The 14,029-nt window shown below is 53.6% G+C and overlaps 1 protein-coding gene across 2 annotated transcripts in view; it reads left to right on the forward strand.

The window, feature by feature from the left end:
• UPF1 (UPF1 RNA helicase and ATPase) overlaps nt 1-14,029 on the forward strand; it is a 37,622-nt gene that overhangs the window by 20,085 nt on the left and 3,508 nt on the right. The window contains exons 6-20 of one of the 2 annotated variants that reach the window (XM_043587116.1): nt 1,325-1,486; nt 2,137-2,221; nt 2,410-2,508; nt 2,997-3,105; nt 3,275-3,434; nt 3,551-3,669; nt 4,129-4,293; nt 4,395-4,509; nt 5,004-5,147; nt 5,821-6,034; nt 8,759-8,876; nt 9,795-9,951; nt 10,611-10,753; nt 11,873-12,047; nt 12,582-12,663. In XM_043587116.1, coding sequence (XP_043443051.1) covers nt 1,325-1,486; nt 2,137-2,221; nt 2,410-2,508; nt 2,997-3,105; nt 3,275-3,434; nt 3,551-3,669; nt 4,129-4,293; nt 4,395-4,509; nt 5,004-5,147; nt 5,821-6,034; nt 8,759-8,876; nt 9,795-9,951; nt 10,611-10,753; nt 11,873-12,047; nt 12,582-12,663 — 2,047 coding nt within the window. Of the gene's footprint in view, nt 1-1,324; nt 1,487-2,136; nt 2,255-2,409; nt 2,509-2,996; nt 3,106-3,274; nt 3,435-3,550; nt 3,670-4,128; nt 4,294-4,394; nt 4,510-5,003; nt 5,148-5,820; nt 6,035-8,758; nt 8,877-9,794; nt 9,952-10,610; nt 10,754-11,872; nt 12,048-12,581; nt 12,664-14,029 lie in introns of both variants that reach the window. The other variant, XM_043587115.1, reaches the window with a different exon arrangement.

Here is a 14,029-nt window from a genome sequence, read left to right on the forward strand (position 1 = left end):
GGGTGAATGTTCAGGGGGAAAGGGTCCAGGTCACAAAGGTCAGAGAGGCAGGGCCTATGGCAGCTGGTGGAGTGAAGGGGAGGGGCTTCCATATCGCGTGGTGGGGTGCCTGCCCCGCCCAACAGATCTCCTTCCCAAGGGAAGCCCTTCTCTGCTTCTGGCAGCTTTTATGATAAAATTTCAGTAACTGGGCTAGAAATTTTAATTAGGTACCTGTATAATCTGAACATTTTTTTAATGTATTTTTAGTTTTGAGAGAGAAAGAGAGAGCGTGAGTGGCAGAGGGGCAGAGAGAAAGGGAGACACAGAATCTGAAGCAGGCTCCAGGCTCTGAGCTGCCAGCACGGAGCCCGATGTGGGGCTCGAACTCACGAACTGGAAGATCATGACCTGAGGCGAAGTCGGACACTCCACTGACTGAGCCACCCAAGAGCCCATATACAATCCAAGATCTTTTTCTTTTTTTAATGTTTTTTTATTTATTTTTATGAGGGGAGGGAGGGGCAGAGAGAGAGGGAGACAGATGGTCCGAAGCAGGCTCTGCACTGACAGCACAGAGCCCGATGCGGGGCTCAAACTCATGAACCATGAGATCATGACGTGAGCTGAAGTCGAACACTTAACTGACTGAGCCGCCCAGGTGCCCCTAATCCGAAGTCTTAAATGTGAATTTATTTTTGAGTGCAAGTCAGAATATTTCTGCAGTGTCATCTAGCAGGGTACCTTTCTGCTTCGATTTTCAGATTGCCAGATTTATAAACGTTTCCTGTTTATATCCCCACAGCCCAGATACTGTCCTGTCCCCGGCCAGGGAAGAGTGTGTCACCCCTGTCGGTGCAGCACAGGGTCAGAAAGAATGGAGGGGTGCTCCCCTTTTGTTTACACACCCAGGGAACTAGTGGTCTTTTTTGTACCCCAGAAGAAGTATTCTCTCTCCCAGTTCAGGGGCTAGGCATTGGTTGGAGGATGCGGCCATTTGATGGTATAGGTGCGTCAGGCTGTGTACTTGGGGTGTCATTGCCAATATTCGCCCTGCTGGTGTAGCCCTGGGCAGAGGAGGGTTAGGAGCAATGGCTGAAGTTTGAGCCAAGACCCGGGCCAGCGTCTGCCTCCCTGTGCCACATACGCTTCCTCATACGAGGGCTCTCCTTGTGGGGTGGACACCACTGACTGCCGGTGCCCTTCTCTGCGTCAGGCCGACGTCGACTCATTCCGAGAGGTGATGGATATGCTCTGTTCTTTCGGTGACTAGTGAGCTCGTGTGTAGTTCCTGTCGTATGTCGGTGAAAATGGGCAAGAACATGGTGTGGCGCTTGTGTTGTAGGAAAATCCTTCTGCCACCTTGGAGGATCTGGAGAAGCCCGGTGTGGATGAGGAGCCGCAGCACGTCCTCTTGCGGTATGAGGACGCCTACCAGTACCAGAACATATTCGGCCCTCTGGTCAAGCTGGAGGCCGACTACGATAAGAAACTGAAAGAGTCCCAGGTGATGTGTGTGCAGGAGGGTTTCGGTCGTTTTAACACAGCGTCTCTCCTAAGGTCTGGGGAGGGCAGTTTCCTCTGCAAACTGCGGACGCTGACGCGGGCTGAGGCACAGCGCCCTGAGAGACAGAACGGTGGATTGAGGGCAGGCGAGGGCGTGAGCCTCGGGCAGACGCCCGGTCACTCTGAGCTAAACACCGGCCTGAGTGTTTTCTGATTTAAAATCCAACAAAAATCCCTCACAGTTGGGTTCGCAGCCTTTGCCCACAGCTACAAGAGTCGGACCCGAGGAGCCATGGCACGCTGAGGGCGCTCCTTGTACCAGTTCCACGAAGAACACATAGGAAGTGGGAGCTCCGAGGACCAGCTGTCAGCCTCCTTCTCCCTCTGCAGTTCACAGAGAAGCCGCCTGCAAGAGCAGACATCGTGTGGGGGTCTCCTGGTCAACTTGAGTGGGTTCTGGGGGTCCTAATGGCTTCTCTTCTGGATATGCCCTTGTCGGTGTTTCAGGCTGTTGGGTGCTGCTCACTGTACCCCGACGTCATGGCTCGTAAGGTTGCCCTAGGGCACACACCTGTGGAAACCCAGACACGAGGAGTCCAGGCCTGTGTCTGTGTCTCAGGCTAACAGGGGTCTTATCTTTCATGTGCTCAGACTCAAGATAACATCACGGTCAGGTGGGACCTGGGCCTTAACAAGAAGAGAATCGCCTACTTCACTTTGCCCAAGACTGACTCTGGTAATGAGGATTTAGTCATAATTTGGTTAAGAGGTGATTTTAAGTTTTAAAATATTTGTGACCATAAGTAGCATAAAATTCCTAGTTTCTCCCTTGTAAAGTGTCCCTTAATTTGTTTAAACTCTTCATGGTGGCAGCCTCGGCACATGTTGAAAACGCTAACTTTCTTGTTGTCTTTTTTCTGGAAGACATGCGGCTCATGCAGGGAGATGAGATATGCCTGAGATACAAAGGGGATCTGGCACCCCTGTGGAAAGGGATCGGCCACGTCATCAAGGTCCCTGATAGTATCCTTTGAGTAAAGAAAGGCGAGCTTGTCCTGAGCGCCGCAGATGGAAGAAAGGGCGTCTTGGGCGGCCATGGCTGGAGGTGCCCCTTTGAGGGGAGTTTGCCGCTGAGCCCTTTCTTCAGTTGTACTGAGGGCGTGCGGTCTGTTTCACACCGGTCAAAGAGCGGCTTTGCCTGAGGCCAGGGCGCTCCCAGCTCTGCACCCCGGGGCTCTGTGGAAGTTCCTTCAGAAGCCCAGCCGGGGTGGGGCCGCTCCGTGCCTGCACTGCCCCAGTGCCTGCACTGCCCCCGTGCGCCCAGGGAGGGTGCGGGAGCTGGCTGTAGTGAGCCCAGACACGGCGGCGTCTGTCCGTGAGCGCCTGGGGCAGGCTGGCCTTCTCTGTTTGGCGCAGAGGAGGGGGCTCTCTCCTCAGTAGCCTAATGAAAAGTCTCCTCGGAAAGGTAAACCCGGCTTTTGACAAAGATGAAACTTAACTCAGTGGCACAGATTATGGCGATGAGATCGCCATTGAGCTTCGGAGCAGTGTGGGCGCCCCTGTGGAGGTGACTCACAACTTCCAGGTGGATTTCGTGTGGAAGTCAACCTCATTTGATAGGTATGTCCACCTTGCCCCCTGCGGGCGCACCTGCCACCTGCTGTGTAGTCAGTCACTTGCTGTTGGCGCAGGCACTGCCTTCAGCACCTGGATGATTCTCTGCATCCCAGAGGGCAAGACTTCACCCGTCTGGGTCGTGCGTGTTGCTGACCCTGAGCTTTCCTTCCAGGATGCAGAGCGCTTTGAAAACGTTTGCTGTGGATGAGACCTCCGTGTCAGGCTACATCTACCACAAACTGCTCGGCCACGAGGTGGAGGATGTGATCATCAAGTGCCAGCTGCCGAAACGCTTCACGGCACAGGGGCTCCCAGACCTCAACCACTCTCAGGTTCTCACTTTTTCAGGGGGGTGGAAGGGGCCTGGCCTGGCCGGCAGAGCCTGCTGGGTGGGTGGCCCTCCACTCGACGGGGGCGGCTGCAGCCTAAAAACTGCTTGTATCTGAAGGTTTACGCTGTGAAGACTGTGCTGCAGAGACCACTGAGCCTGATTCAGGGGCCACCGGGCACGGGGAAGACCGTGACCTCTGCCACCATCGTCTACCACCTGGCTCGGCAGGGCAACGGGTAGGGCTCAGCGCAGCCCGAGGTGGAAAGAGGGAGGCCTGTCTGCTAGGCTGCCTGGGGCTATTTTTTATATTATTTGTATGAGGTCTGGCCTTTATGGTTGCTTTTAATAAGAAAGCCTGCTGCTCTGGTAAAGGCGGTGGATGGGTTGACGTATCCTGAGTTTTGTGCCTGTGTGCTTCGAGGGGCTTTGAAAGTCTTTACGGTGCAGACGGGAGGGTGAGGATGCGGGACCCAGTAGCATTGCTGCGCGAGAGAAGTGTAGAAACCAGGTGGATACAGGAAGCTCCATAGACCAGTTGGGTTTTATAGCTCCTTCAGCTCTGTTCACTCCTGGCGTTAGTCTTAGATTGCGAGCGGGTTCCACTACCTGTGATTCAGAACACCAGTGCTGGCAGTTAGCGTTTCCTGAATTTCCTCTGGGCGAGTCCTGAGACGTCTGTTCACGTTGTGTTGAAGGCCTGTGCTCGTCTGTGCTCCGAGTAACATAGCTGTGGATCAGCTGACTGAGAAGATCCACCAGACTGGGCTGAAAGTCGTGCGGCTCTGCGCGAAGAGCCGTGAGGCCATTGATTCCCCGGTGTCATTCCTGGCCCTGCACAACCAGATCAGGAACATGGATAGGTGGGTGTTGAGCCGCCTGCCTCGAGCGTGGTGCTTCTCCCGCGTGCGGGCCCTGGCAGCGCCTGCCTCCTGTGCCCGCTCACGTGTTGCTGTGCCTCCAGCATGCCGGAGCTACAGAAGCTGCAGCAGCTGAAGGACGAGACTGGGGAGCTGTCCTCTGCCGATGAGAAGCGGTACCGGGCCCTGAAGCGCACCGCCGAGCGGGAGCTGCTCATGGTGAGCTCTTACCTTTGGGGTGGTGTCGTGTTCGGTTTGGCTGTGGGAACTGTTTGAGTTTGCCAAGCATAGGATGGCATCTCTAGGTCAGGTTTTTTGTTTTTGTTTTTTTTTTTGCTTTTGAGAAAGAACTTCCGTACCTCCCGTATTTATCTTCACTGTGGTTGTGCACCTTGGCCGGGAGGTGGGTCTGCAACACTCTACTGCTCTTTTTTTTTTAACAAACTAAGGTTTCCCTGGCTCTGCATTACCTCTCAGAGGCTGTCTTGAGGCCCAGAACCATTTCTGTGCTGAGGGGTTATTCTGATGAAGTTCACCAACTTAGGATCTCAAAAGTTAGTGTCCCTGCAGCCTAGACCTAGAGATTGTTTGGGTGGGACAGCCTGTTGCCATAGGTGTCAGGGTTGCGGGGTGGTCTGTGTGCTGTCCCTTCTGCCCTTTGGGGCCTGGCAACATTTACCATGCCCTGAGGCCTCGCCTGCTCTCATTTCCAGAATGCAGATGTCATCTGCTGCACGTGTGTGGGTGCAGGGGACCCGAGGCTCGCCAAGATGCAGTTCCGCTCCATCTTAATTGACGAGAGCACCCAGGCCACCGAACCAGAGTGCATGGTCCCTGTGGTTCTTGGCGCCAAGCAGGTGAGCCATGTCACGTTCGCTGTAGTCCTGTTTGAAAACCAGTGGGTATTCTCTTGTTCGGTTTCATGTAAATTTCAGTGCTGGAGGTTTATTTTTGGTAATGTTCTGTAATGCCATGTGATGTCCTGGCAGAGCAGAGGGACGCATGGAGGGTCCACTGAGGGGTTCTTGGAAAGATGGGTGACACAGAGAGCTCTTTGGGTCCAAGTGCATGTCTGTGTGTCTCATATACAGGTCTCCCCCACCGTCCAAGAGTAAAGAATTCCCTTGAAGCCTCTCATAAGCCAAAATGGGATAAAGTGAAGAACATCCCTGCTTTCCAAAAATTTGCATTACACCATTCTGCTTTTACAAAAGGCCTGTGTTAGTTCCTGTTTTTGACAACCAAAATAAATTGGCAGAGGATTTGTGCTTTTACGGAAAAAGCCATTACCATACTAATGTGGTCTTTTGTGAAAGAGAGGTGGCATAACACGAACCTTTTTGGGAAAGCCTGGATACCTGTATGTGGCGGCAGGTTTTCTGGCGCCTGGTCAGATGGTACTGCTTGAATTCGCGTGGCTGGGTGGTTGTGTCTCAGGGCCCCTCAGGGCCCCTTAGTACCCTGTGAGTGGGTGTCTGTCTAGGCGGTTTCGTACTTGAGCTCCTCACCTGTGTGGGCTTCTCGCCACAGCTCATCCTCGTGGGCGACCACTGCCAGCTGGGCCCTGTGGTGATGTGCAAGAAGGCCGCCAAGGCTGGACTGTCCCAGTCGCTCTTCGAGCGCCTGGTGGTGCTGGGCATCCGTCCCATCCGCCTCCAGGTCCAGTATCGGATGCACCCAGCGCTCAGTGCCTTCCCGTCCAACATCTTCTACGAGGGCTCTCTTCAGAACGGCGTCACCGCAGGTAGTGCTCAGCCCACAGTGGGGCCTGGGGTGACGAAACCTGGTATCGCTGCCTACCCGGCCTTATGTGCTGATCGCTTGTGGGTAGGGGGCACCTCAGAGAGGCACAGTGGTCAGAGGGACAGGATGTCGTCCACTCTGGAGTATGGGATGTCCTTGGGGTGTGGGCGAGGGGAGCTCACGTCCTTGCAGAATGCAGTCACTGTCTGAGAGGTCACACCCGGGGGCTTATCACACAGCAGGCAGAACAGGAGATGGCAGAGCTGACGGCCCCTCTAACTCCTTGCCCTGTTGAGGTGCTCAAAGCCCAGGCCCCAGGAGCTCACGGCACTGAAGTCCGAACTACTCTCATAGTGACACTGAGGCGTCACGTGCCCTTTTACCGTGCTGACACCGGTGCTGAGGGTGCAGGAGCAACCCTGGAGGGCTGGCTGGTGCCTCAGCGTGAGTGGGGACAGTGCTGCCAGCCAGCCTGTGCCTTCAAGGAAAACAGTTGACAGTATTTACCACCAGTGATAAAACCTGAGGGTTCAAGTGAAAATCAGAGTTTTGGAAATCTCCTGTCCCTGTCCTGAGCTGACCAAGTCTTCTCAATGCTGAGAAGCTTTTCTGATGAGATCTGTGGTGGTGACAAACGTCTGTGAAGACTGTAAATCTTTAGGAGCTCTGCTCGACTTGGTGAGCAAGTACTTCCCATTTGACAGCCAGCAGGGGTGTTACAAAGTCAAAGGCCGTCCTGAGGGCACGGCAGAGGAGAAAGGCTCTCTCGTCACCATTCTGCAGGGTAACCTCCTGTCCAGCTTTGGTGTGGAATCTTGCAGAACTCCACAGTTGTGGAGAAAGTTCTGAGACGCTCTTCCCTTTCCCAGCTGCATGTATCTGTGAGGCCTGATCGCCCTACTGCAAGGGCTCACGGGAGACTGAGTACGGAAGCAGAGTCAGCTAAATTGTGAACTGGGTAGCAAAACCTCAGAGATCATATTAGCAGGACATACTACTTTTCGTTAAAAATGTTTTTGCTAATGTGTTTAAAGGAATTTGTATTTTATATTTCTAGGTTTCAAAATACAGTAAATGTCAGTAGATACAACCCATGGAATTGGGAGCTGTTTGCATTCCTCACCTTTTCAGGATGTAAATGGGCCCTGAGACTGGCGTTCTTAATGTCTGGTTAATGCCGCAGCCTGCCATGTCGGCCTTGTCTGGCCTGCTGTGTGGGTGAGGTGGAGGCTGAAAGCACCCGCCTGACCAGGGCCGCGCAGCCACTGCACAGTACAGCCCTGGGAGTTGATGGTGCTGTTATTACTACCATCACCGTGAGACTTAGAACATCACTGGTCCATTGGGTGGTGGGGCTAGGAAAGGCCAGGCCAAATGGAGCTTGTTTGCAATTTGACAGTAGCTGGGAGAGCCGTCACTTAGCTGTCATTCAGACCCTTGCCATCCCTGCTCTGCCTCCTTCCGTGGCATTGGCTTTGTGGGGGAGTGGGAGTGGGAGTGGTGGTTCCCTGCTGTGTCCTCTGTGCCCAGCACGCAGTCAGCACCCAATAAAGTTCATGTTTTTAACTTCTTCATTGAAGTGTAAAGAAGTGCCCAAATCCTAAGTGCCTAGCTTAGCGAGTTTCCACTGAGTGAACACTCTTGTGTGATTAGCTTCTGAACCCAAAACACAACCTGACCATCTTCCAGGAGCCCCGTTGGGCCCTGAGGTGATCCCTGTCCAGGGCAGTGCTGGCACCAGCCCAGACCCATTCTTGGAGTGGCCTGACATCAGCTGCGGCAGGAGCATTTGCACTAAGATTGGCAGGCGCTATGGAGCGGCCCCTGCCCCCACCACCCTCGGTGGTTAAATTTTTGCCAGCAGCCCCTGGGCTAATGAGCCACCAAGCTAGCCAGTTGGCTCCTGCCCTTGCTAGAATGATAAAGATGGATGTGGTCTCTTTCTCAGCTTGACACAAAGAGGGTCATTGATCTTAGGCTGTTTGGATGCAAAAGTAACATTTTTCTCATGCTGATCTGTTGACTGGATGCAGCTCCAAAGTTCCCAAAGGGATGGGTGGGGTATATGAATGGACAAGCCAGTTTTTAAGATTAAAAGGAAATGTTTAGGACCCAGAATGGCCAAGGTGAACGTGAAGATCACAGTGAAGGCTCTGGCTTACACTATGAGATGTCACAAGTTACTACAAAACTGCAGTTGCCAGGATACTGTGGACATAGCACCCAAGGCAGAGTCCGGAGGCAGACTCACCCATCATAGACCTTGGTCTGTGACGGGATGAGGTGGACTCGACCGTGTCATCCACAGAGGCCCATTGTAGGGACTTATGAATCCTTTAAGGCACTGCAGTGAAGCTTCCAGATGAAAATAATATTTTTGTGGCCCTGAAGTAGGCAGAGGTTTCTTGAACAGGCCACAGAAAGCACCAACCAGTGAGATCTGTTCAGTGGGTAAGCTGGCTTTGTGCATCAGGCAGCTGGGTGTTGGTGTGCATGGCTTCACTGCATCCTGGGTGTTTGGGGGCAGTGGACCCCACCCACTCTGATGGCCTCCCCAGGGTCCCACGGACCAGGAGCTCCTGCCCGGGGCTGCTGCTTCCTGCTCCATCATGAACCTCTGACTGTGCTGTCACAGTCTCTGCGTTGCTCCATATGTGCTCAGTCCAGATTGGCTGTGGCTTTTTTCTCTAATGTGAAGTGTTGCCTCTTCCCTCCCTGATGACAGCGGATCGAGTGAAGAAGGGGTTTGACTTCCAGTGGCCCCAGCCTGATAAGCCAATGTTCTTCTACGTGACCCAGGGCCAAGAGGAGATCGCCAGCTCAGGCACCTCCTACCTTAACAGGTAAGCAGACCCAGCTGTGGCGTTTACAAGCTTCGTTGGTAGCTTGGCACGTGGCCACTCACCACTGGCTAATGTGTTCATTTCTTTTTTTTTTTTTTTTTTTTAATTTTTTTTTTTCAACGTTTATTTATTTTTGGGACAGAGAGAGACAAAGCATGAACGGGGGAGGGGCAGAGAGAGAGGGAGACACAGAATAGGAAACAGGCTCCAGGCTCTGAGCCATCAGCCCAGAGCCTGACGCGGGGCTCGAACTCCGGGACCGCGAGATCGTGACCTGGCTGAAGTCGGACGCTTAACCGACTGCGCCACCCAGGCGCCCCTAATGTGTTCATTTCTTAACGCACTGCTAAAACTTGCCCTTGCCCTCCTTGTCCTCCTCCTGTTTGGACACCTACACCAACATCTTATTTCCATCTTGCACTTTCAGTATGTATTTTTTCTATTGAGCAGATCTTCCCTTTCTTTCTTTTAAAGAATTGTATAATTTTATTTTTTATCATCTCTCGGCCTTTTGGCTAAGATCAAGTGTAATTTCATTTTTTAACATCTGTTTATTTTGAAAGAGAGTGTGCACAAACAGGGGAGGGGCAGAGAGAGAGGAGAGAAAAAATCCCAAGCAGGCTCTGCACTTTTCACGCAGAGCCCTACAAGGGGCTCGATCCCACAAACTGAGATCATGACCTGGGCGGAAATCAAGAGTCGGGTGCTTGACCGAGCCGCCCAGGCACCCCTGTTGAGCAAATATTTCTAAGCTCACGTGTGAGCCTTCTCTCTCCCCTTGTGACTCCCCTTGGTAAATGATGTGCACCGGACAGGGCCTTCACAGGGCCACCCTGGAGGTGGGACTTGTCCCCATACCTCCCACAGCCTCAGGAGCCCACCGGTACAGCCCAGGAACTGAAAGGCTGATTTTCGTAGGACGGAAGCTGCGAATGTGGAGAAGATCACCACGAAGCTGCTAAAGGCGGGTGCCAAGCCTGACCAGATCGGCATCATCACGCCCTATGAGGGCCAGCGCTCCTACCTGGTGCAGTACATGCAGTTCAGCGGCTCCTTGCACACCAAGCTCTACCAGGTGCACACCTGATCGGGCCTGTTGGGTCCCCACATAGGAGCTGACCTTGACCTGATCTCCTGGCCCGGGAGTGTGAACTGGCGTAGTTTTGTGAAGGCGCCAGGTTCCCTCAGGTTATTCTCAGGATAGTTTTCAGAGCAAAACTTAAAATAATCCCAGGTTGAACACTATAGTGTAGTTGTTAGCATTAGCCTTACAGTGGATATTACATAGTCGTGAAAACGCTGTTCACTGTTGTGTCAGCTCCTGGATAAAACCTCCAGAATACAGGACAAGATAATTATTTCTCTATGTGGAAGTGAACTAAAATGCAAAATAAGACCAGTGGTCTCTCTTCTGTTAACTTGGGTACAGTCTAACGTTTTTTTGTGATAGGCACGTATGCTTTTATTGTTGGAAAACAAATTGCCAAGGTTAAAAAGACAACCAAAGCATAGGAAGGCTAGGAGAGTGGGGCTGGGGACTGGGAAGGCCCAGCGGGAGCAGGCGTAGCCAAAGGGGCCCCCTCCTCGCTCCCCAGAGGTGCACTGAGCAGGGGGCTCTGCAGGCTTTGGGTCCCAGGCTTACTGGTGGGATGGGACGGTGCGTCTCAACACAGTTCACACAGTCTGAGGGTCCTTGAAGGCAGCCAACTGACTATGACCATGTGTCCCTTGTAGGAGGTGGAGATTGCCAGTGTGGATGCGTTCCAGGGACGAGAGAAGGACTTCATCATTCTTTCTTGTGTGCGAGCCAACGAGCACCAAGGCATTGGGTTTTTAAACGACCCCAGGCGGCTTAATGTGGCTCTGACCAGAGCAAGGTATGGAGGACTAAGTCCCCTTGGACCTTGCCAGTGGTCGGGTGCCTCGTTCCTGCCATGGGAGTTCTTCAGAGGGACTTTTCCCTTGGAATCTGGAGCTGGGAGGGTCCAACCTAGAGCTGATCCTTGCCTGGTCGTCCTCTTCCTGTGATTAGTCCTCGCGTCACACCCTTACAGGGCAGGGTGGGACTTCAGCAGCCCAAGGTCAGAGCACTCACAAGCAGCAATCTAGAAAGAATGCCTCCCTGCAAGACACTTTTGTTTATTGTCCTGTTGGGTTTCTGTGGCCTCAGTTTTGTGGGACGTGTCATCTCGGCCCTTTTGACCTAAGATCAAAACGCAGTAGCATGGGTTGTGTCCCTGTAGAGACATTTAATCCATGAAATCTAATCTTTTGGTCCTGGGGTGTAACCTTTTTTGAAACAATGATGATAGCAGAGGGCACCCAGAGAATTAGGTGGCCTCCTGTGTCACCCTTGAGTAAAACCAGACCACAGCTGCCCTCATACGTTGGTTCCTTCCCCTGTCAGGGTATCTTGGTTTTTGTCTGTTACCCCCCCCCCCCCCTTCTAAGGTGCTCTCGTTTGGTGGCCAACAGTGGGGGTCCAAGTTCAACTTGGGGGTCTTGACACGGCTAGGTGAGGGTGAGCATCTGCCAGAATTGAGTTCCATGCCCCAGCTTGTCAGGGTTCCTGAGGCCACAGAGCCTGCTGAGACTGCCGATAACTTCCCAGGAGGCCGACTCATGGCTGCAGAGAGACTCGTCTGTGAGCTCATCTGCTCATTGTTGTGTTTTGACATCTGGATTCCTTAGAAACTGCCTGCAGATCTGTCCAGTGCACTGTTGGCAGCTTGCAGGGTGGGCTCCATTGCCAGGTCACCATGACCAGCAACCTACCTGTCCATCCCCAGGCCTCACGTTGGGCACTGTCACAGGCAGGCCAGGCGTCTGGGGAGGGATTTAGTGGGTGGGATGAGAGGAGAGCGGCCTGGGCTTGGCTCCTCTCACCTTGGATGTGGATTTTGAGTTTGTTCAGTCTCTCCTCATACTTTTCTTCGTGGTGTTCTGCTCACCGTGCAGAACCCTAAACACCGCGTTCTTGGGCCCACACCTTGCAGGTATGGGGTCATTATCGTGGGCAACCCAAAGGCCTTGTCCAAGCAGCCACTCTGGAACCACCTGCTGAACTACTACAAGGAGCAGAAGGTGCTGGTGGAGGGGCCCTTGAACAACCTTCGGGAGAGCCTCATGCAGTTCAGCAAGCCCAGGAAGCTGGTCAACACCATCAACCCGGTGAGCACTGGCTGTGGGTGGCCAGAAAGGTGTGGAGGAAGACTGTGCCAAGAACCCCCTTCTCCCCAGGCCGGTGTCCTGGCACATGGTAATGGCCAGTGGCAGGTATGACCTGTAGTAGGTGTGAGCCGAGGGTGAACACACATGTGTGTGTGTACTGGAGTGATCACGCTGGCCTTTGCCCCAGAGCTCTCCCGGCCCAGGTCTCACAAGCATTCTTAGGCCTTTTTGGACATGGCCTTTAGGGATGCAAAGTCATGGGTGGCGCCTAGGAGTTGAACACAGGCAGTTAGGAAACCTTGTGAAGCCGGGGTGCTCTGGGGGGACTTAGAAGCGGTGATGCTGCTTGATGTGAAGCCTGGAGACAAACATTCAGCACCAAAGGCCAGGTCTGTGGAGGAGGGGTGGGCAAGGCCCAGCAAGCCTCAGCGTTGGCCTAGTCATGGCCTGGAAGGTGGCCAAGCCATCACATCTTTAGAAAGTTCTTCCTTGTGTCAAGGTGATAAATTCCTCACCTATCTAAACCCTTTGCAGGGAGCCCGCTTCATGACAACAGCCATGTATGATGCTCGGGAGGCCATTATCCCAGGATCAGTCTATGATCGGAGCAGCCAGGGTGAGTCTGCTCTGTGGGGGGGACCACACTGCCCTGTGGATGTTGATCATTCCCACGCCTGCACCTTTTGGCTCGGTCACTCCTGGGGTGATCTCCCAAACCTCAGTCCACAGAAACCTGCCCGATGAAGAGCGTTCCTTGCTTTCCCTTGCCTGAAATCAAAGAATTGGTCTTTGTCAGTTTCTAAGTACAAAGTGTTTTTTAAATACCATAGCTCTGCCTTGTCGAGGTCTCCAGGCAAATACTGTAGCGCTGCCCGTTTGCTCCCATGCCGCAGGCCGCAGCGCTCCCCACCCACCCCGCCGTTTGCTCACCTTCTCAGCGGGAGGGGCACTCCTGCAGCGCCTCCAGGCCCCCCACGGTCTTGGTTCTGGTTTCACTGCCTTCCCCAAGTTTCTGCTTGTTTTCTCAGACTGCTCTCCTGTGTGGGGTCTCTGTGTCCTAAGGCTGAGCCTTAACTCTTGCTGCATGGAGTACCTCCTCTTGCTGGAGCCAGTGTCTAGATCGTTCCCATTCATTCCCCAGGTCCCTGCTTCCTGGGACGCTTCCCTGCACCAGTCTCTACAGAAGGTGACAGCCTCGCCCAGGTGCTTGGGGCCACATGCCCGCATTTTACATTGAGCCTCGTCCCCTCATGTACTCACTGGCCATCCTGGGGCCAGGTATGCCCTAGTAGCTGGTCTTGTGTGAAGCGGGCGAGCCCCCTTTCCTCGCTTGCCTGTTACTCTGCTTGCTGGGTTCAGGTGACAAATCTCATTGGCACATCCAGTGAGTTGTCGTGTAGTTGAGGGTACTCTGGGCCCATCCTTCGTCCTTGAGCGCACTGTGGGCCCAGCTGAGGCTCTCGACCCTTGGGGGCAGACCAGAAGGTCACCCTCTCGTGCCTCAGCAGCTCACTTTGGCTCCCCAGCCCCTAGGGCAGCTCTGTGCAGATTGGGACATCCCTAGCCTTGGGGGTACCGGGGGGGCCTTTGCCTTCGTAGGATCCACTAGTCTGTCAGCTCGGGTGTTTTCTTGTTTTCGGTGGAGTGGTGGAGACGGGGGTGCGTGTAATACGAATAAAAAGTTTGCCCTACAAAGGACTCTTTCTTTTTTTCCCCCCAGTTGGAAGTGAAGTGTAGTTTGGATGCTTGTAGGCCATTGATTCTCCAAATCCCGTGAGAGAAAAGCTTGTTCCCAGGAGCCAGCCCCAGGGAGGCTATCCCCAGGGAGGCTATCGAGAGTGGGGGTTGAGTTGTGAGATTCTGTATCAGGTGGCCTCGTTACAGGACTGCACGAAGAAACGCTGTGGCAGTCAGAGCAGTGACAGGACAAGACGGACATTCCGACCATTCCCACTGCCATTTGGGGGCCAGGCAGTAGGCTC

This window comes from Prionailurus bengalensis, chromosome A2 (genome assembly GCF_016509475.1).
Source record: "Prionailurus bengalensis isolate Pbe53 chromosome A2, Fcat_Pben_1.1_paternal_pri, whole genome shotgun sequence".
In the NCBI taxonomy this organism is placed as follows: Eukaryota; Metazoa; Chordata; class Mammalia; order Carnivora; family Felidae; genus Prionailurus; species Prionailurus bengalensis.